Raw genomic sequence first — 23,313 nt, 5'->3', positions numbered from 1 at the left:
AGAGAGAGTGAGAGAAAGAGAGAGAGAAATAAAAAGTTAGACCAAGAGAGTGAGAGAGAAAAAGGACAGACACACATACAGACAGACAGACAGACAGACAGACAGACAGACAGACAGACAGACAGAGGGAGAGCGACAGATAGATAGATAGATAGATAGATAGATAGATAGATAGATAGATAGATAGATAGATAGATAGATAGATAGATAGATAGATAGATAGATAGATAGATAGATAGATAGATAGATAGATAGATAGATAGATAGATAGATAGATAGATAGATAGATAGATAGATAGATAGATAGATAGATAGATAGATAGAGTGATAGAAACTTTATTCATAGTCACTTTTACGCATCAGAAAACCTCAAAAACTGAGATTCTTACCTTGGGCGAAGACCTGAAGCAGGAGCCCTATAAACATCATCCTGCGCGCGGGCATCGGGCACTTTTGAGGGGGATGGAGAAGAGTAATCGGTGGGCTTAGCGCAACAGACTTCCAAGCGCAAGTCCCCCGTCCCGCGTGAAAGACTAAGAGTAAGAGACGCGCGCAAAGTTGTCCGAAGGCAGCCAAAAGATCGAGCGAGAACGGCGGCGATCGTGCGCGCTACTGGTGGCGGCGGCGCGCGAGTTCTCGCGATCTTTGCGCCATCTGCGTCTTAGGTCCGCGCTTTGATTGATGGAAGCGTCCGGAGGATGTCCCTCGGCTGCGCTCATATGTGATGTTGCTCCACAGTTGTCCGCTGCGAGAAGTAAGAAGCGGAGCGGGCGGGCGCCTCCTGTTATTATAGGGCTCACGTGATTGGCCCCTGGAAAGGAGGATTCGTCCCCAGAGCTTCTGGAAATGTTTCCTGAGGGAGAACAGCTGTGCGAGTGGAAGTGACATGAGCAGTTTGTGTTCAATGACAGCTAAAGGGGAGAATGGAAAATATTCCTGCCATATATGTCAAGTATTGGTCACAGATCCATGCTCAAAACGCTGCCCTCAAAGTTTTGGGCAGGCGGGCACTGTCTCTTGAATGAATAGCATCGGGATGCACTTCTAAACCCCCACCACTAGGAGTCAGCAGCGTGATTTTAAATTAGAATTGAAATTGATATTTATTGTCAATGATAACAATTTAGTCAACGTTGTTCACTAGAAGATTAAACGTGAAACCGGAGGATAAACATGTAATAAAACTGTGAAGAGAAAATGAATGAATGAATGAATGATTGATGAATGAATGAATGAATGAATGAATGAATGAATGAATGAATGAATGAATGAATGAATGAATGAATGAATGAATGAAAAAAAAACATAAAAACCTTAAAATAAATATATATGTATTAATGATATACCAAGGTGTTCCACAAGTCTAGGACACATTTGAGACCCCCACAGGTTCTTAACTTTGAATGGTAGAAAGACAAAAGTTATACCACTTCAAAGCTAATTACGTTTAGTTTTGTGTAAGACTATTGATTTTTTTCATCTCTTTTCTTACACGCCACAGTTAGTCCAACATTTGAAGGACACTGATAAACAAGCTTGTTGTGGAAGAAAATGGAAGATGACGGATTGTTTATAGCGATGAGGCTACTTTCCGCGTAAATAGCAAAGTTAACAAACATTACACTCACATATGGGGTACTGAGAAACCAAATGAACTTCTTGAGCATCAACAGGATTCCCCAAAGGTGACTGTGTTTTATGCTATGCTGAAGAAAGCTGTCTAACAGACAATTCTTCTCTGAAAGAGTCAATGGTGAGAAGTACCTCAACATGCTGGAAAACTGGATTTGAGTGGGAAGGAGTCTGGTGACCTAATTTGACAACAGGGTTGGGTGCCACCACACTGAACTGACTGTTTCTGAACTAGAAATAAGGACCTGGCCCAAACTCGCCCAGATACGGGCATAAAATGGCCAGGCCAGGCTTCTCTTTCAATATCTTGCTGATCCTATTTTTAAATTATCCACCTGTCATGCGTTTTACGTTTCTTTTTCTTCTTGGAGGAGCTGCACAGCATGCAAGCTACCCTTACGACCTCTGAACAAAGTTTCTGGATCCAAAGAGTGATTTTTGCCGTCTATCAACATGATGTGTGTCATGTGACCAATGGCATTCACATTGAACATCTTCAAACTTACCTTGTAAAAAAATGAGTTTCAAAAGTTTCCTTATTTTCCACATGTGTTTCTATGTCCTCAATAGTTTCAGACAATTTTTTAAGGTCAGAATGTTCTTAAACTTTTGGAACACTCTGAATAATTAATACACGCAAGAGAAGAAGCTGTTCCTCATTATTTTTGTTTTTTCTTTGATGCACCTGTAGGGCCTTCCTAAAGGCAGCAGGCCAAAGAGCTGGGGCATCTGGATGTGACCTGTACTTGATGATGTTTTGGAATCAAGTGGAGTAGATGACCATCAGGGAGGGGAAAGCGCAGGCAATGATCCACTGTGCTGCTTTGACTGTCCTCTGCAGCCTCTCTTTGTCTGCCTCAGTGAAGCTCCCGTACCAGACAGATAAGATAAAATAACTTTTACAAATGAATTAGGATATATAGGTAACGCACTAGAGGGATATTGATTACAAGGAGATTAGACGATAAACAGCATGATAAACAATTAATAAAAGGCTGAGAAGAGAAAAAACAAAAATTTAAAAAAGGAAAATTAGGAAAAACAGATAACAGAAATAGTGAACCGCCATGGTGGCTGATCAGTTTCACCTGTCCTGCTTAAGATCAGTCCTTCCACTCGCCTGTTGTCAGTCCATCAGCGAGTCCATCTACAAGGCCAGCACTTTGACTCTGACTCCCGTCGGTACCGCTTTTTGCACCCGTTTTCCACCAGTCCGTACTTGATTTGCCCATTTGTCCCCGGCTACGACCTCCTTTTTGACCCCAACCACGTTTTGCTCTCCCGTCCCGGCTTACGACGCGCTTTTGATCCCGACCACATTTTGCTCCCCCATCCCGGCTATCGACCTGTTATTTCCGTCTTCGACACCACGATCTCCCGCCCCGGAAGATCCACTTCCAAATTCGGAACACGCTCCGATCCCGTGAGCGGCTTGCTTCCTGCATCCAGCGAGCCCCGTATCTCCGCTATATCTCAATAATTTTGTACGTAACGTTACGCGATTGGGTCTACCCATTGTGCTGGTCGTGACATGAACATTGTTTACGACAAGATTAGACGTGAAATTCCAGGATAAACAAATAATAAAAGACTTTTTTTAAAAAGTATGATTTAAAAAAGGAATAATAATAAAATAGTTAAATATCATATGTAGTGCACATTGTTTAAAATGAGATTAGACATAAAACTCCACGATACACATGTATTAAAATACTTGAAAGAGAAAAAAACAAGATTTTAAAAAGGATTGTTAAGTAATATTTACAGGATAGTGGTTGTTGACTGGCTTTTCAAAGGGTCACTGTGTCGTGCAGCCAAAACGAGTGGTAAAAAGTACAAGGGAGAATACAAACTACAGAGGCTCACAGGAATCAAACCGCACAATTTTTGTAATTTTTTTTGGGAGCCAGCCTGGAACAAGGTGTAAAGTTTTTGTTACCCGTCACAGCAAGATGGTGGGTAATTGTGTCAGCAAATATATCGGTTATATAAAACGCAAATTTCTTGACCTATGGTCACGACCAGTACACAGGGTGAACCCAATCGTGTAATGTTTTCTCACAGTTTTATTAAAAGAAAGAGGAAGGGCAGTACCCGTGATCCGATGCTCGCTGGATGCAGGAAGTAAGTCGCTCTTGCCACCGGATTGTAATCCGAATACGGAAGTGTATCCTCCGCAGCGGGCGATGGCGGTGTCGGGGACGGAAAAACAGGTTGGTAGCCGGTACAGGAGAGCGAAGCGTGGTCGGGGTCGGAAATTAGTCGTAAGCCAGGAGGGGGGATTAGACGTAGTCGGGATCAAAAATGGGTCGTAAGGCAAGACGGGAGAGGAGACGTGGTTGGGATCAAAACAGGTCGTAGCCGGAGACAAACAGGAGCAAAAACGGGACAGGCGGGAGTCAGGGTCGAAAAAAGCTTGCCTTGTATAAACATAGGTTTGCAGACGGACTTACAACGGGCGACTGGCAACCTGAGGGACAGGGAGCGTTTTAGCGCCAAATGAGCGAGCACAAGTGAATCGCATCGGTAATCATGACACCTAAAGGTATCTTTAAAAAAACACACTTTTACTTAAGGTTCTTTACTATTTTTTATTATATTTACATGTCAATGTGAATCGTAGTCAAGTTACTTAGTGTTCCAGTATTCCTCTAAAAGAGTAAAAAATAGTTGCCACTAACAAAATAAAATATTAAAGGTGTTTTTTCTCACTTATTTCACAGTATGTACGCATTTTAAAAGCATTTCATATTAAAAATCAAACAGAAATAGCATTTAGCTTCTTGTTTATTGCACGACGCAACTCCCAAAGGACAACAAGTGGGCCACAGTGGCCTCCTGTGGCCATGTTGCAGAGTTGCAACCTCTTGCCCTTTTTAAACCAAAAAGAAGAAAAACAAATAATCGATTCTGCGAGAACTCATTAGTTTTCTAGCAAGCCAATTGTCGGAAATTCTAGCTTGCCGGTCACGGTCCGCGCATTTCACATCTCCGGTGGCCAACTTGAATGGTTAATGAAACCTTGTCTCGGCCCTCACCATGCAGACGGGCTGCTTTCATATCAGCTTGCTGCAGGATTGAGACTGTGAAATCTGCACTTCTCCCACAGCCAGCCTGTTTTTTATTTCTCTCTCTCTTTCTGCCATGACACACAACGACATTGGGTGTAAATATTGTCTTATTTTCCCCTTCTTTTTTATTTTTTGCTCACAGTTGTGCTTCGAATGGACCCGATGTTTGATCAAAGGTGGGAAGTGTTAAAGAAATGTTGATGCTGGGGGGAGAAATTCGGTTTAACATGTGGTTTGAACAGAAAACTCAATTTCTTTCTATGTGAAATACTATTTGAACGTCATTTGCACATCCTGTTAAACTGGAAACGTATTTGGTTGCAGCTAAAAAAATAACCAGGGTTATCCATAAGACACGTAAAACACCTCAAAGAAAGCTTGTGCCATGCTATTATGGCCTACCTCGTCATTTTTGATCCGAAAATATGTATATACGCTGCAAAATCACTGAAATTGTACTCCTTCATTTAATCGTATTGCAACACTGACTTCACGTGGGAACATGTGCGTATTGCAACATGAATCCAAAGGCCTCCAAAGTCATGGTGATAATAAGTTAGCATTTTATTACTCTTCTTACCTACCTATCCACCGAAAAAACACTCTACGACCCACCTACCTACCGACCTATCTACCAAAATTCCTACCTACCTACCTACCTTCCTACCTACCCACCACCTATCTACCGACCAAAAACCCACTTTCTTACCTACCAACCTGCCCACCTACCTACCCACCAACAAACCAGACAGCCCACTTTCTTACCTGCCAAACTACCAACCTATCTAGCTGCCTCCCAACCTACCTACAGTACCTGTCTGACTGCCTACTTACAGTACCTGCATGCCTACCTACAGTACCTGTCTGCCTACCTTCCCACCAACCTACCTACCTACCCACTAACCTACCCACCAAAAACCAGACAAGCCACTTTCTTACCTACCTACATACCTGCCCACCTACCTACCTACCTACCTACCTACCTACCAACCTACCTACCTACCGACCTACCCACCAACAAACGGGACAGCCCATTCTCTTACCTGCCAAACTACCAACCTATCTAGCTGCCCCACAACCTACCTACAGTGCCTGCCTGTCTACTTACAGTACCTGCCTGCCTACCTACAGTACCTGTCTGCCTACCTTCCTACCAACCTACTAACCTACCTACCGACCCACTAACCTACCCACCGAAAACCCGACAAGCCACTTTCTTACCTACCTACATACCCGCCCACCCACCTACCAACCTGCCCACCTACCTACCTACCCACCAAGAAACCAGACAGCCCACTTTCTTACCTGCCAAACTACCAACCTATCTAGCTGCCCCCCAACCTACCTACAGTACCTGTCTGCCTGCCTACTTACAGTACCTACCTGCCTACCTACAGTACCTGTCTGCCTACCTTCCTACCAACCTACCTACCCACTAACCTACCCCCTGAAAACCCGACAAGCCACCATCTTACCTACCTACATACCTGCCCACCAACCTACCAACCTGCCTGCCTATCTACCTACTTACCTATATACACACCAAAAATCCCGACTACTCCCCTACCTGCCAACTAGCCCTAACGGATAGTTTTACCTGCCTACCTTCCGACCTACCCACCTACCTACCCACCGAAAACCAGACAACCCACTCTCTTACCTGCCAAACTACCAACCTATCTAGCTGCCTCCCAACCTACCTACAGTACCTGCCTGCCTACTGATTTCCCTGTTTGTCTCCGGCTTACGACACGTTTTTTGATCCCGAACATGTTTTGCTCTCCTGTCCTGACTACCGACCTGTTTTTTTCCGTCCTCGACACCACGATCTCCCGCTCCGGAAGATTTTCCGCATTCAGAACGCGTTCCGATTCGGTAGCGGCTGGCTTCCTGCGTCCAGCGAGCACAGGATCCCAGGCACTGCCTTCCTCTTTATCTCAATAAACTTGTGGTTACCGTTACGCATCTGGGTCCTGATTCTGTTCTGGTTGTGACAGTTGCTCAGACTGGATCCGACTGGATTTTGCAGGGGTTCTAATAAGGTACGGCAGATTAAAGGCCAGATTTATTAGAACACCCCCTAGAAAGATTGCTGGGAACATACAAAATGAACTATACTTTGAAACTCCAAGTATACACAAGAAGTGAATACTTATTCAACTTAACAACTAAACAGCTAAATGGATAATGTGATTATCAGAATAATAAAGTGATTATTTAATCATAAAATAATATAGCTGGAAAACTCATGCCATAGTGACAACACAAGCCTGGGAATTGAGGTGGACATATGTCACGGTTGCCATGGCGCCCAATTGGCCCCGCCCGTGTGGCGCCAGCTGCGGCTCATTGACAGATTAGCTTTCTGTCTATTTAAGCTCAGTGCTCTCGTTTTTCCTTGGTCACCCTGTCAAGGAACTTCTGCCCTGCAGGACGTGGGTGCGACTTGGTCCTGTTCCTGTTGGTATTTCCTGTCTGGTATTGTTCCAGTTTATATTGTCCTGTTTGATTTCGGTTTCCAGTTTTGTTTCCGTCTATTTTCTATCCTGTTTATTATTTTCTCCAGTTTTCGTTCCCGTCTAGTTTGTCCTGTTTGTTTTTGATATCCTGTTTCATTATCTTTCCTGTCCACCTCATCCTGTCCGTTATCGACCCCCATCGTCCGATATCAACTCGGGCAATTGGTATCGATCTTGTCGGCCTCTGGCTTCCTATCATTCCACACCAGACTGCTGCCTAACATGCATGACTCCCCATTTCCCATAAAATAAAGGCTTGTGTGAGAAACGTCACGCGTTTGGGTCCTGATCCTGTTCTGGTTTATGACAACATATTTAGAACTGCAAGACTGTTCGTTTGACACCCCTGATATAACATATGGAAATCTGTTTGCATTCATATATTTGATTCAAATAGTACAAAATACAATAAGTATGGTTTTCTTATATAAGGCAGTGGATTATGAACTAAATTTAGAATAACAGTTGCCCTCGGGAACCCTATTTGGTCAGTCGAAAATGACACCGCTAGCGAATTGCAGTAGGTCCCTTTTAAACCGACTACATATTGTGCAGTGCAAGGTGCAAGTTTCTTCAAGGACACCCCCCTTCCTTCCTAGGACAAACCTTATTTCAATGACCCTTGGTTAAACTAGTAAAAACAACTAACCCTATTCCATTGAATCCAATCTGGAGTATTGCTGTGGTAATTGTCGTGGTTCTGATGCATTAATACAAGGAATAGAAAATAAACATAGATGAAGAAAGTGGAATGCTGTGCTTGTTTTCCTGTATATGTGCATTCAAGAGGTGGGGGTGTTGGGGTGTCATTGAAGACTATTTTGAAGGTGACACCTCCCTGCCATTCAGTAACCTCATCCAGGCAAGAGTCACGTGCAAACACATATACAGTACAACTTTAGAGGAGGTGTCAACAAACGGTGTAACTATTATTGAATGCCGGTTAAAAGTTAACAAAAAACTACATAAAATATGCTTTGAGCATGCTGCATATGTATATGAGTTCAGACACAAAACAGTAAACTCATAGACACACATAAAAACATCCAGTTGTAATGTGTAGGGCACCATCTTGGATGTGGCATCTTTTCCTATCAACAGTTTTACATTTAAAATCAGATATAATGTTATTATGATTCCTTTCGATCTAATGTGAGAAAGATTAGATCATTTTTCAAAGGGGAACACAAGGTTTTTGTAGTAATTCAATCACTGAAGAATGAAAAGAAAAACAGATTTTCTTATGACTGCAATTACTCACTGTTAAGAATGGGCTAATCAAGATAGTAGGTATCAGGATCAGGCAGTTATTACAAGGTAAGGGTGCTAGGGATTTTTGTTGTTGTGATTTTTGGTGTTATATCTGTATGTATTGTTTTATTACATGTGCGGCCCCTTCTCAAATTTTCTTCATTTTCCTCATGTTGAGGTTTTTGAGTTTTTCCTTGCCCTCCTGTAGGTTCTAGATCAGGGGATGGTGTCATAATAGTCTGTAGTTTGCAATAGTATGTGGTCTGTGCAGCTTTTTGAAACTCCTTGTGATTAAGGGCGTCACAAATTGGAAAGTAAAAATGTGATTCTTCTATACACCCTCTTTCACTTCAAAAGGTAAAAAAAAACTCAAATCTATGTTGGCGTAACTGTGGGAGGGTTGGAGATTTTACGCATTTTTTCTGGAATTGCCCTGTAATATTAAATTTCTAGAGAAGTATTCAGAGAGAAATAAAATGAATTATTGGTTGGGAGTTGCGGTTGGACCCAGTGACCTATGTATTAGGAATTTTACCAGAAGAATTATTGACTGGTCAACATAAATATATACTAAAGGTTATGCTTTTGGTAGCAAAGGAAATGATGACAGTGTCGTGGCTGAAACCACAACCCCCTGACATAAAACAATGGAGAGACAAATTAAAGCAAATGTACATTATGGAAAAAAATCACTGCAAGACTTCAACTGAAACTAGATCAATTTGAGAAAAGATGGAAGCTTATGACACAATTTTTACCTGATATCTAAACACCTCACTTTCTATTTTATGAACGTTTTTTTGTGGTTTCTTTTGTTATTTATGGGTATGTCAAGTGGATATATTTTTTGTTTGTGTTGCTGTATGATGGAGGAATCAAACCTCTGTCAAAGAGTGTGTGAGAAATAAAAAGTTATAAAAAAGGGCGTCACAAATAAACATGACTTGACTTGAGTACAGTACAATAATCTGTACATCTGTTTGTTTTTTTGTTTGTTTTTTTCTGTCCTTGCACTACTGGCAGTTCTTATACCTAGCCACTCCTTTGCACATCTTCTCTCTTCTGCACTATTGTACTCCAGTGTTATTGTTTACCTGTCTGCCCATTTTGCACATCTGGTTAGCTGCTCCTCTTGCACTCTTTGCACCTCTGTATAATACTATACTTAGCAATAATTATTTAGTAGATTATTAGTACTTCAATACTCCAACTCAATACAACATTTTATTTATATCTGTACATTCAAGGAAACTGTGCGGGTCAGATGTATCGACATTTCGTTCTGTATACACGTGTACAAGAATGACAATACGTAAAGTATATCTGAATCTGAATACAGTATTGCCACATTCAACATGGCGGGCTTAGTATCATGGCAACAAGCTCTCCTGCTAAAGGCCACATCTAACAATGACACTTTACTACAACTGCTTTTTGTTTTTGTTTTTCTGAAAATTTACACCCGGTATTATGTACATAAAGACTTCAGAATGTCGAATAAATTGAAATACAAATTAAGAAGGAGTTGGAAAAAAAGACGTAGGAGCGTCCTTCATGTGACGTCACACCCACTTCTCGCTGAGTCTCGCGAGTCATCAGCCGGATAAATCCGCAACGCGGCTTTCCAATCGGCCATTTCGTCGGTACAGGCCACAGCCGTAAAGGGCATCTTGGGGAGACCTCAAATCTGCGTTATCTGAAAGGCACAACAATCCACTATGAGCGAGACAGCTATCTCCTTCGCCAAGGACTTCTTGGCCGGCGGCATCTCCGCCGCCATCTCCAAAACTGCTGTCGCACCCATTGAGAGAGTCAAGCTTCTCCTTCAGGTAAGAAGGAAAAAAAAATCAAAAATGTCTTCCGGAAAGAAGCTAGCTTGTTAGCCTAGCTTGGCGCAACTTCCCAAACACGATAGACGTTATCGTCTATCGCCGATATACCAGTGACAACCAGCCGGTAGAAGAGTCCTCCGCCGGCCTGGGCATTTTTAAGCGCTCGTCCTTCGCCAGTGGTGGCGGAAGGATGTAAGGTCATCACGGGATCGGGAATGACCTACACGAGCCGGCTGCTAATGCTAGCTCTCCCGTTAACCTTAGCCGGCGTTCCTAACAAAGGACAAACACGCCAAAGGGACATCGTGTACGAATGTCTACGAAACGGAATTATGTTTAGATTTTTGCAGGATTTAATCAAGAGTGGGTTAGTGTAACATTTTGGCCTTTCATTTTTATCGATTTGATCCACGACGTATGCTAATGTGCATTGCTTTTTGTTCAATGGCTGCAAGTACTGTAGTTTTCTTTTCCTTAATGTTTTATGCACCACTTAATCGCCACTTTTTTAATAAGTTCATGTTTTTTTGATTGTATCTATAATAAATCTATAAAGGCACATTAAATTGCAACTGCAAGCCACTCACGAGCTGGTAGTAGCGAGTAACTATTTGTTAACTTAAAAGTTGTAGTTTAATGGATGACAAGGTCGTAACCTTGTGACGTCACCCTCTCGTGACTTAATTGGCTTTCCTCTTACGTAACCGATTTCCTTTTCGTTCCTCACTCCAGGTGCAACATGCCAGCAAGCAGATCACAGCAGATAAGCAGTACAAGGGGATCATGGACTGCGTGGTCCGAATCCCCAAGGAGCAGGGCTTCCTTTCCTTCTGGAGAGGTAACCTTGCCAATGTCATCAGGTATTTCCCCACCCAGGCCCTCAACTTCGCCTTCAAGGACAAGTACAAGAAGATCTTCCTCGATGGCGTGGACAAGCGCGCTCAGTTCTGGAGGTACTTCGCCGGTAACCTGGCTTCAGGTGGTGCCGCCGGGGCTACCTCCCTGTGCTTCGTGTACCCCTTGGACTTTGCCCGTACCCGCTTGGCCGCCGATGTGGGGAAGGCCGGTGCCGGGAGGGAATTCAACGGGCTGGGCGACTGTCTGGTCAAGATCTTCAAGTCGGATGGCCTGCGAGGCTTGTATCAGGGCTTCAGCGTGTCCGTGCAGGGGATCATCATCTACAGAGCCGCCTACTTTGGCATCTACGACACCGCTAAGGGTGAGCTGGAGTTAAGAGGGGTTTTTTTTCATCAAGTCACTCACTTGTGTGTTTTAATTTCTCAGGTATGTTGCCCGATGCCAAGAACACCAGCATCCTGGTTAGCTGGATGATCGCCCAGTCTGTGACGGCGGTTGCTGGCCTGACCTCTTACCCCTTCGACACAGTCCGTAGGCGTATGATGATGCAGTCTGGTCGCAAAGGAGGTGAGTTGATTAATCACGTTTAGGCTTCTCTTTATTGTCTTTGATAACAAATTCCTTGACTTGAGTAATGGTGCACTTCTAGACCCACACATACAGAATAAAAAATGTATATAATTGCGGTAAGGCACTGACAAACCATGTGAGGAAAGGGTTTTGAGAGGCGCATCCACACTAATAAAACCAGAGAATTAGAACATTTTAAGAAATAAGTATATTGCAGTAAAATGTTTAAAGTAAAACGAATCAGACCAATCGAAATATCTTTCGTTGTTCAGCAATGTTTTTAGACCCCACCAATAAACCTCAGCAGCAGGATTTAAAATCAGAATTGTCTTTGATAACAAGTCTCTTGATTTGACTGGGGATACATTTCTAGTACCCCACCACTAGGTGTCAGCACTGGGATTTCAAGTTAGAATTGTCTCGTCATAACTCCTCTTGAATTGAACGGCTATGCACTTCAGGACCCCCCCACCGATGTCAGTATCGGGGTTTTGAAATGGAATTCAAACTAAAAAATTGGTTACTATTCTCCTGACTGGGGATGCTTCCAAATCCCCAGCGCTAGGTGTCAGCAGTGAGATGTTCAATCAGAATTGGATTCATTTTTGTCTCTGATGACCAGTCTCTTGACTTGGCAGGGGTTCACTTCAAAAACTTAGCCCCCACTGGTGGTCAGCACAGGATTTTCAAATTAAGAGTTCTCCCCTTAACAATTCTCTTGACTTGGATGCACGTCTAGACCCCCACCAGTAGGTGTCAACAGTAGAATTTTCAATCGAAATTTGAATTCTTGTTGAAACGATGGGTTGTTTGTTTTTTTGACTAGAAAGGGGATGCGATGTTATACCCCCACCGCTAGTGGTTGGCTGTGGAATTTAAATTCTCTCTCATCGACTTATATTCTAACTTGATTGACAATGCTTTTACAGATTTCCACCGCTAGATGCACCTAGCAAGAGTTTTAATTGGAATTATAATTCCCTTTGTCATTGATAACAAGTCTCTTGACTTGGAACACCACTGCTAGATGTCAAAGCTGGGAATTGTCCTGTCATAACTAGTCTTTTGACTTGAATGGGGATTTTTTTTTTTTTTTATAGACCCACCCCTCCCCCTCCACCAATAGCTGTCAGCAGCAGGATATAACATTAGCATTAGTTACTCTGGGACAAAGATTTAAAGACCTGGAAAAAATAAGGAAGATGCGAGAATAATTAGGCTATTTACATGATAGTTTGTTGAGTGGCGTCGGTGGCAACAAATTGCCAAGAGTCAAAATTGGATCACATTTCTCTATACATTGTAAGTGAGCTTTGTGCCTCTTCCCCAGCCGACATCATGTACAGCGGCACCATCGACTGCTGGCGCAAGATCGCCCGCGACGAGGGCGGCAAGGCTTTCTTCAAGGGGGCCTGGTCCAACGTGCTCCGAGGAATGGGCGGGGCTTTCGTCCTGGTCCTCTACGACGAGCTGAAAAAAGTCATCTAAAGAAAACCTGCGAGAAAATTCACGTCACCTCACTGTCCAATTCGGCTAAATGTAATACCTTTCCATTTCTTACGGACTCAGCATTCTGCCTTATTTATGGGAACAAAAAAAGAAATAATAGTGTCCTCTCTCCACTTAGCTGTGGGTAACGGCTGTATACGTTTGTGCAGTTTGATTTTAAAACGTTCCGCACCATCCTCTTTGCCGTCATTCCTTCAAAAGAGTACGATGCCTCCCTGTTATTCACTAGGTTTGTATGGTCCCAATTCAAATAAATCCGTTCTGGGGAACAAACTACAAATATGGATGTCGGTTCTTCCTCCACTGCGTGCATGAATACACTGGATCATGAAAGAGTGGATTACACTTAACTGCTATATTTACTTGCGCTTATCTCCCTCTTGAGCCTCCCCCTGTTGTGATGGCTTCCTGGAGCGCTGCTAGCTAAAGTACAGTAGAAGCTTGTAACATTTCTGGTCCGATTTAGGTTCGCTTATCGTTTTGGTTCTGTTGACGACTTTGGTTAACCCCTGGTAACACCCGTATTATGCTTCACCCCACATTTCAGTGGTTTCTTGGAACATTAAAGTTGTTTCTCATACTAATCTGTGTTTATCTTTTTAGAGTAGAATTGTCTCCTCGTGGATTCTGATCCAGTGAATATTATTTAAGGTTAGCTAAAGTGTGGCGTAGACCATGATGAAATAAAGACTTGATATTGGTTAATATGTACAGGTGAGTAGTAGTACACTAACCTAAATTGTATGAATGTCTGAAGTACAATTACATTAGAGCGTTGTGCAAAATGAAAATTTACATTTCCTTTTTTTATTAACATCTTTACATACAGGACGTCATCACAAGTGATTATAAAAACTAAGTGTTTGATGTCGACCCAAAATGAAGCGATTCGAAACAAACTGATGATCCAAGAGTGCGCAATTTCCTCGGTTTAGTTTCCTGACCGACACGAGAGGGCGCTCAACCCCCACTCAAAGTATGTTTTTATTACTTTAAATGTATATTGTTGGTGCGTTTTATTATTATAGCACACTTCAAGACAAAATTGGCCTCCAACAGTAAAACACTACAAAGTTAACAATTTTTAAAGTTCTAGGGAGGAAAAGTTAAATTTCACATAAGAAATATGTATATCATTCGTACAGTTGGAATGTATATTCAAATATAAACACGAAATAACAATTGTATTTAAACTTGTCATAAAGGTTATAGTGTAGATAAATACAATATCAAAGAATCACGAATACAAAATATAATTACACAATATAGAGAAAAGGAGGAAACAAAGAGACTTAAAACCATTCCAACATATGACTGGGTTAATCGGAGATAAAACGCTACAGATTTAATTTTTGGATTTTGATTAACAAAAAACCCAAATTCAAACATTATGTACATCACATTTAATTAGATTAGTACATCGATTCAATTTGATAAAGATTTGTAAGTATGAACAAAAATATATTTTGGAAAATAATTTACGACTACCTTTTTAAATCTAACATATTGACACGCTCAGTTTTCTGACATATTTTCCAAAATTGTAATTTAACTGGACATTTTTCTCTGCTTCTAGGTTAATATGACATGAGTAGAACATCCAAGTAAAGTCATGTTTATTTGTGACGTCCTTAATCATAAAGAGTCTCAAAGGGCTGCACAGATCATAGACTATTGCAAACCACAGACTTTTTACCCCATCCCCTGATGTAAAACCTAAATGAGGGCAAGAAAAATCTCAAAAACCTCAGTTTGAGGAAAATGAAGAAACCTGAGGTCATCCCCTTTCAAGATGACCAGGCTGCAATGGATGTTGCAATAACAATACGCAGATATCAACGTTAATTATATATAAGTTACAGAAGTGTTTTAAGTCTAGATTTAAACATTTCCACTGAGGTTGCAGATCGAATCTCAGGGGAAGAGCATCACACAGCACCGGGGCTTGAATGGAGAACACTCTCAAACCTGCGGATCTCTTCTTGGCTCTTGGGATCACTCGTAGACCAGCATTTTTAGAGTGAAGGCTCCGGACAGGGACATGGGGGGGAATTAAATCTGAAAGATATGAGGGAGCGAGTCCCTAAAGGAACACAATTGGGCTAAAGTGTGTATTTTAGTTTGATGACCAGCTATTTACTCGAATTTTGGTTGATAACTATTATTCGTCAAAAAAAAGTACATTTATGCCCACTGATAGGGTTTTGAAATCAACTGTGTGTCATACTTTAAAGCAACTTCAAATTTATATGACAATTCAGATGAAATACTGAAGGTTAATCGAATAAGCAAAGATTACACAATTGCAAAGTTTTCCAATATGTTCTTTATTCAAAGTACAGTTATATACTTTTTATGACACGTATTTTAACTTACGTGATCGGTAAATTAAGCCAAGTGTACGTATGGTTAAGGGAAACATTGTGAAGAAGCTAATTGTATTAAGTCTAGAAAAAGCACAAAAATCTGATATTGTTTTACGTGAATTTGTCAGGTGTTTAATTTGTATTATAATTCTTATTTTTCATTTTTATGTAGCATAAAATGTCATCAGTTCCGTGTCACGCCCGGAACTAATGTCAGCTTTTGTTGCTCCTATGACGAAAATTGAGGGACATCCCCAAACGTGCGTGTGCACGTGTGCCTCTTTCGTAATCGTGTGATGTCAGAGGACAAGGAAAGAAACTCGCCTTCATTTACTAAAATTAAAAAATATAATCCAAAGTACAGAAACGCTCTTAAAAGTAGTAAATTCAGTTTTACTGTTTTTTTTTTAAAGTTGAACATTTGATTCCTACATCTGACTTATCATCATTCGATTATTTCGCCTTACACGATCTGTAGTTGTACGAACGGCTATCGAATCTGTGCAAGGGAATGCATTCTGGGATACGAAGTTTTTCACTGATGGCTATTCCACTTTGTTTTGTATAACGATTTACAGGCTAGGTGTTATGCAATTTAAGAACATATGTACCAAATGGAAATTTTAGAGGGGGGATAAATTACCCGAACGCTAAACTTGATTTCTGTAGGATGTTTGGCTGTAACATTTCAATATATTTGAAATATTTACGCATTATGTGCATTCCTTGTAGTTTTTTTCTCTCGTCAGGGACTAGTATATTTTTAAATGCTTTGATCTATTTAAATCAGTAGTGAATTTTAGGATTTAGGCATGGACATTTGTTAACTAGTCGTTCATGTATTTTAAACAGTAAACATAGGTGGCCAAAACATGCCTGATTAATATTAAAGTGCTCTAATGAACTTACCAGCTGAGGGGATGAATACTGGGTAGCCATCTTGGACGAATACCTCTGGACATTGTGATTTTCTTCTCACTATTCATCATTTTAATTTGATCATTTTAGTACTTTTTCATTACTTTGTGGTTACTTTCAGTACAGATTTATACTTTTCAGTATTGTTACGTTCATATACTTTTCAGTTATTTATGGTAGTATTTACCCTAACCCCCTAGCCCTAAACGGACCCTAACCCCCCAGGCCCTAAACAGATCCTAACCCCTTAAAACTAGCCCGCTAAGCCTTACGCTAGCCCCCTAGCCCTAAACCAGGGGTGTCGAACTCATTTTAACTCGGGGGACACATGATAGAACAAACATTCTGTCGGGGGCCGGACCAGTAGATCAAAGAGAAAGAAAAGGGAGATAAAGAAGTAAAGGAGAGCGGGTGGGACGAAGAAAGAAAAAAGAGGGAGAGGGAGAGAGTGTGAAAAACAAAAGATAAAAAGTCGCGAGAGAGGGGGAAAAGAAAGGGAGAGGAAGAAAGAAATCCAAAGAGAATTAGAAAGACAGAGGAAGGGAAAAGAAAGTGCAAAGGGTATAAAGAGAAAAGAGACAAAGAGCAAAAAAGGAAGAGAAAAAGAAAGACACAGAGTGAAAGAGACAGAGTGGGAGTAAAAGGGGAAGAAAAGAGAGAGAAATAAGAGAGAGAGAAATAAATACAAGTAGAGTGTCTTTGTTCAAGGCACCTGGCTTTGGCAACATCAAGTTGACATATTTCAACCTGCAGCTTGTTTTTCTCTTGCGCTTCTCAGTGTTGTCTCGCGGGCCGGATTTAATCCCTTAGCGGGCCTGATCTGGCCCGCGGGCCGCCTGTTTGACACCTGTGCCCTGAACAGACCCTAACCCTTTAAAACTAGCCCTCTAAGCCTTACCTTAACCCCCTAGCTCTAAACGGACCCTAACCCTCAGGCCCTAAATGGACCCTAACCCCTTAAAACTAGCCCCCTAAGCCTGACCCTAGCCCTAAACGGACCCTAACCCCCAGGCCCTAAACGGACCCTAACCCCTTAATACTAACCCCCTAAGCCTGAGCCTAGCCCCCTAGCCCTAAACTGATTCTAATTGTTTGACTTAACCCCCTAACCCTTGCCCCAAACCGACTAACTCCCTCGCGCCTTTGTGTTTTGTTATTCTAGGATGAAAATGTCATGTTAAGAAAAGGGTTGTTTCAAATGCCAACCCAAAACTCCAAAAACGAGTTTATTTGAGCGCTTCGAAAATATTCACAGAATTGCGTAATAAAAGGCCCTGACAGAGGCTGCAATGATGATATAAGCCAGAAGATGGCGTCATCGCGTTTGTGTTTTCAAATTGTAGACACCACCTAATAAAGTATGTATTTTTAGTACCTTTTAGTTCTTTTTTTTTTACATTTGCATACATTTTAATACTTTTATCTATATATATATATATATATATATATATATATATATATATATATATGAGTTTTTAGTAGTTTTTCATACCTTTTAGTGCCTATAGTACTTTTTAGAATGTTAAAAAAAAACTTAATGTGTCAGTAATTTATCGTGTTTTAATATTTAGTAGGTTTTAGCATTATTTGTACTTTTTAAGTATGTTTTGGTAATTTTTTAATATTGTTCTTTTTAATCTTTTTTGTCCTTTGAGTACTTGTCAATATTTTCATGCTTTTTTCCATACTTAACATAGCTTTTTAGTGTTTTTTCCAATACTTTTTAGAACATTTTCAAAATACTTTTCGTATTTTTCAGTAACTTTTTGTGCTTTATAATACTTTCTTTGTGCTTTAATATTTGTTCTTTTTAATATCTTTTGGGATTCTCAGTATTTCTTTGTAGTTCTTAGCCCTTCTTTTCTGTACTTTGAGTTCTTTCTAATATTTGCGTACTTTGCACTACAGACGCACCCCGACTTACGTTTTTTTGACTTACGAAAAACAGTAGATATGATCATTTTATTCGGGGTATGGAAAAATATCCGGACTTTGATGTAAGTTAGATTTTGTATCGTGCACACCTTTTTCCGAGTACTGTAGTGCTTCTTTCCGCCACTACCGGCATGTGGCGCTGTGAGAGCTCACCCAGCATCCACCCCGAAGAAGAAATCCGCTTCCTCTTCCTAGTTCGTGTGTAAACATTCTATAGTGTACCTCCAGCGCAGAACTTTGACGTTTTTGTTGTTTAATATCTCGTGCATCCATTCAATATAGTTGGTGTAAAGTGTAAAGAGGGGGCGAGACGTTTCTTTTGAAATGAAAGTGGAATAAGAAAGCTTGATGCGGTTGAGAAAATGGTCGGAACGCTTTTTTTCTGCCACAGAGGAGAAAGTCGCCTAACTCTTGAAGCTCATCTTCCAAAAGTAAGTTAAACTTCCCTTTAATTATCTTTATAGAGCATATTAAGATCAAAGCGGCTCTCACTTTTTGTGATTTATTGTTTTATTGTCTGCTCCCATCTTCGGTGTTTTTCTTCCCGTTTGACAACTACACTTTGGATGACTTTCTATTCTATGGACATGGGTTTTAACCCCCCAAAATGCGTTTATTCGAGGAGTCAACTCCCTGCCCTGAAGAATTCTTGTGCCAGTGTGATGAGGGGGCCTATGGTGGAGGAAGAGCCGGAGCTAGCTTAGCGGCTAGCGGCGTTATAAGTCTTCGATACCATCCGTAATCATGGTAAATGTGAACTCACTACCAAATAAGACCAACGAGTGCTGGTGGAAAACATCGAAGCGCACAGGGAGCGCAGTTGCTGTGTTTTGCGGAAACGTGGCTCACGTTTAGCACCCCGGACGCTAACGTGTAGCCACCCGGAGCTATTTTAGCTATCTTGCTTCAGCGTCGCTATATAGAGACACGAAAGCCTACGGGAATCGGAGAGGAGACGGACTCGCTAACAAGAGGTGGTGTATCCCTGGACACAAAAAGATTTCCATCTGCCGCAGGGATGTCGAACTTTTGGACTGGCGTGTGACGTCATCCACTCCGCTACAAGCACAAAACATAATAATAATAAAGTGGATTTTTTTTACAAACCAAATAACACTTGTATAGTATTTTCTGGTCTAATTGTCGTTTGTGAAGAATGAGCGTCAATAAAGAGTCGGACAAAACCTGGTGTGAAGTACAGGAAAGTACTCGTTTTTATTCCTTCATAATCAAACTTCACAAACAGCTTGAACTTGTACAATACCTCAGAGAGTGAAAATTACAAAAAAAGTGCTGGTAACATTTACAAAAAAATCATCCTTACTTAGCAACAATCAGTTTTTATTCTTCCACACTTTTTTTAGTCTTTTGTATTAAGGCTTAATACTTCTGTATAAAGTATATGCAAGATAAGTCTTCACAGTTTTTTCGAAAAAAGTCACAATATTGTGTAACATAAGGAAAGCGTTAAACGGCTAGTTTTCTTTTTATAGTAACAAATACACATCACTGGTAAATATATGTGAAATACAGGGCTTTATTGTCAAAATGGCGACTTATGATGCTGTTTGCTGAGATTCGATCCATTCCACACACTTGTCATAGGAAAGTTTGCCATAAACCGAAGCGGCCGGAGGAGGAAAAAAAGAATAAAAACCTAGACGGATGCGAGTCGGGGGGGGAGACGGCCTCCGAAATCTTGGCACGTCCCGACGCCCCCGAACGCGAAATTGCGAACCAAACTGGCGTAAAGTGAAAACATGCTGTAAGGTGCTAAATTCGAGATATTACATAGCCAGCTTTTCTTTTTTTCCTCAAAACAAATATTTTGATTCACCCACATGAATAAGGTGCGTTTTAAGACTCGACGGGTTTTTTTTCTTTTTGATGTCGACAAAATATGTTAGAAGCGCGAGTAAAATAACAATAAATTGACCAAGAGTCTCCTTATGCTTTCTTGTGGTTATAAAAGAATGCGTTACTTACAGTGCCTGGCGAAAGTATCGCCTCCCCCAAGTACTTTTTGTCATATTACCACGTTTCAGGCTTTATACTTAAAGTGGAACAGAATCATTTCAACATTTGATATTGTATTCACCACAAAGAGAGAAGAAAAGTGAGTATTGCAAAAATATTGGCCCCCTGTTCTTTCAGCTGAGTCAACTGACTCCAGGAGTTCCCTGATGACTTCTGAATGATCCAATCACGACTTAAATGACTAAAAATGACAGTGTCATTAAGTCTCAGTTCAAATGTGACTGCTTTGTGACAGAACTGTGAGGAGGCACTGGAGAACAGACCAAATTATGCAGACCAAAGATCACAACAGGCAGGTCTGGGATAAAGTTGTGGAAAAGTCCAAAATCAAGAATGGGAAACATTTCGCAACAATTACACATATCCCAGATCACTGTGTGAGCGATAATATCAAAATGGAAAGGCCATTGCAAACCTACCAAGATTTGGCCGTTCCTCTAAACCTACTGCCCCAACAAGGGGACAACTAATCAGAGAAGCAACCAAGAGGCCCATGATCACATTGGAGGACCTGTGGGCAAACACAACTGAGGTGCAACAGCCTGTGTATAAAACTAAAATTAGTCGTACTCTACATAAATCTCCACTTTATGGAAGAATGGCAAGAAAAAAAAGCATTTCTTGAAAGTACACCGTGAAAAGGACCATTTGATGTCTGCAAGAAGCCACAGGGGAGACAAAAATGACGTGAAACAAGGTGCTTGGGTCATATGTGACCAAAATGTACCTTTGTACATCAAAGGGTTATGTTTAGTAACATTTCACATCACCCTGAAAACACCATCTTCACTGTCAAACATGGTGGTGGCAGCATCATGCTTTGGGGTTGCTTTTTTCAGCAGGGATTGGGTAGATCGTACGTGTGGATGGGGCGATTGATTGACCAAACACAGGGCGATTCTGGCAGAAAATCTGTTGGAGTCTGCAAGAGCACGGAGAATGGGGCGCAGGTTCACCTTCCAAAATCTACAATAGAATTGTTTAAAACAAACAATATAAAGGTGTTAGAATGGCCAAGCCAAACTCCAGTCCTCAATCCTATAGAGCTTTGGTGGAACGTTCTGAAAAATGCTGTTCACAAACAATCACTATCAATTAAAAGAAAGAATAGGCGAATATGTCTGCTTCAAAATGTTCAAAACCTATAGAGCCATGCCCAAAAAGACTTGGGGCTGTGCTCACACGGAGTTTGGAAAAAGTATTAACTCAAAGGGGGGCAATATTTTTGCAACATCACTTTACAATTTTTAGCACAATATTAAACAGTGAAAAAAAATTATTTTCATGAATGTGACTCACAAGATGTTGATTCTTAGAACATATTTTCAGTTTATCTTAAATTTGAAGCTTGAATAGAGCAACATGTCAAAAAGTTCTTGGGGGGGGGCTAATACTTTTGCAAGGCACTGTATGGTATGAATATAAACGCTGTATTGTATAGTGTTGCCTGCTTTTTTTTCAAAATTTCTCAATATCACAACTTTTTTTTCTACAACTGCGACAAACCGGATGACTGAAGGAAATGGGGCGTAAAAGCCGAGATCTATTCACAAAAGATCGTCAAGAAGCTGCACTGGTTTTCGTTTACAGACGGGATAACGGATCTACCCTCATGCACACTGAACGCTTTAAAGTGACGCGACGAGTAAATAGTCTACACCACCGAAGGAAAAGAAGAAGAAAAAAAAAGCAATTTGGTTTTTAGTGCAAACACAATTGGCTGGCTTCTCAAGAAGATCACAAGAAGGCACGTACTTGATGCTTCCTCAAAAACAGAAAGAAGGGCCACAAAAACCGTGGCAACGGGAAGAAAAGCTACTACGCTGCGTGATAATGGCGATTTTTTTTTTAACTCGAAATGATCGACACCGAGGTCAGACCTTATTAGTGGGACAGCAAACTAAAAGTTGATTTTGGTACATGCAGCCGATGGGTACGTAACAGGAAAACATCGGATTGGAAACGGAATATCGCCATTATTCCCGTGAAATGCTCACACTACTGTAATCCCTCGTTTATTGCTTTTAACGGGGGACCAGAAACTTCGAGAATATGGGAAAATCAGCAAATTAGCCCACCTGTTTTGAAGATGCGCTCTGCTGGCCCCCGCTCGCAAAAGTCAACTGGAGATAATGGGTCGCGGCCGCGAGGGTGCTGTTTATTTTAGACGAAAAGACTGGGGGGAAAAGAGTTACCATGCATTACCCAAATTTGCTCTCTTAGCCTCCGCTTTCAACTATATTAATCAGGGATAATGGATCGCAGGCAAACCAGTGGGGTTCATTTTAGGCGAGCTGCAACGGCACGCTTAAGCTGCCAGGTCCTGCTCAGACCAATAGTCGATCGGGGATAATGAATCGCTGACAAAACTGGGTGTTTCGTTTTAAGAAGGACAGGGCAGAATGCGTCCCGACAAAAGCGCCTTTGGGTGTTTCCCACACAGCGATAGTTGACTGGGAATAATGGATCATGACAGCACGGGTGCTGTTCATTTTCGACAGAAAGAATGGGGAAAAAAAAGAATGGCACGGCCCCTGACAAGAGGGTCTTCTGCCAGTCCTTGCTTGCAGCAATATGTGATGGGGAATAATTGATCGCGGCTTCGCACCTGCAGTTCATTTTGGGCGAAAATACAGAAAGGCCTGACAAAAGTACCTTCTGCCAGTCCTCGCTCGCACAAATATGCAATCGGGGATAATTGATCGTGGCCAAATGATTGCAGTTAACTTTTTGGTGGACAGAACAGCAAAAAAAAAAAGGCCGCAAGACCAGAGGAAAAAAGCACTCGCCAGCCTGCGCTTGCGGCAATTGGGGA

The 23,313-nt window shown here is 41.3% G+C and overlaps 2 protein-coding genes across 2 annotated transcripts in view; one reads left to right on the top strand and one right to left on the bottom strand.

Moving 5' to 3' along the window:
- The window catches only part of gfra3 (GDNF family receptor alpha 3), a 69,617-nt gene extending 68,879 nt beyond the window's left edge, over positions 1-738 (bottom strand). The window contains exon 1 of the mRNA XM_088321132.1: positions 390-738. Within this exon, the coding sequence (XP_088177258.1) occupies positions 390-444 (55 nt within the window). The 5' untranslated portion in view covers positions 445-738. The remainder of the gene's footprint in view (positions 1-389) is intronic.
- A 9,357-nt stretch (positions 739-10,095) lies between these two features.
- On the top strand, positions 10,096-13,826 carry LOC148349078 (ADP/ATP translocase 2). Its single transcript, XM_088320743.1, has 4 exons — positions 10,096-10,302; positions 11,038-11,524; positions 11,590-11,730; positions 13,064-13,826. Exons 1-4 carry the CDS (start codon positions 10,192-10,194, stop codon positions 13,219-13,221), a joined length of 897 nt encoding a protein of 298 aa, XP_088176869.1. The 5' UTR covers positions 10,096-10,191; the 3' UTR covers positions 13,222-13,826.
- The last annotated feature ends 9,487 nt before the right edge of the window (positions 13,827-23,313 follow it).

Source organism: Urocampus carinirostris, chromosome 17, assembly GCF_059441175.1.
Source record: "Urocampus carinirostris isolate Australia breed hairy pipefish chromosome 17, RoL_Ucar_1.0, whole genome shotgun sequence".
Taxonomy (NCBI): Eukaryota; Metazoa; Chordata; class Actinopteri; order Syngnathiformes; family Syngnathidae; genus Urocampus; species Urocampus carinirostris.
This window is presented reverse-complemented; position numbering and strand designations above follow the sequence as displayed.

What these genes read in the sequence shown, in the direction of transcription:
- LOC148349078 (XM_088320743.1), top strand. Translation starts at nt 10,192, where the DNA reads ATGAGCGAGACAGCTATCTCCTTCGCCAAGGACTTCTTGGCCGGCGGC. An exon ending in GAGTCAAGCTTCTCCTTCAG is followed by an intron (nt 10,303 to 11,037) that starts GTAAGAAGGAAA and finishes TCCTCACTCCAG; the next exon opens with GTGCAACATGCCAGCAAGCA. An exon ending in CATCTACGACACCGCTAAGG is followed by an intron (nt 11,525 to 11,589) that starts GTGAGCTGGAGT and finishes TTAATTTCTCAG; the next exon opens with GTATGTTGCCCGATGCCAAG.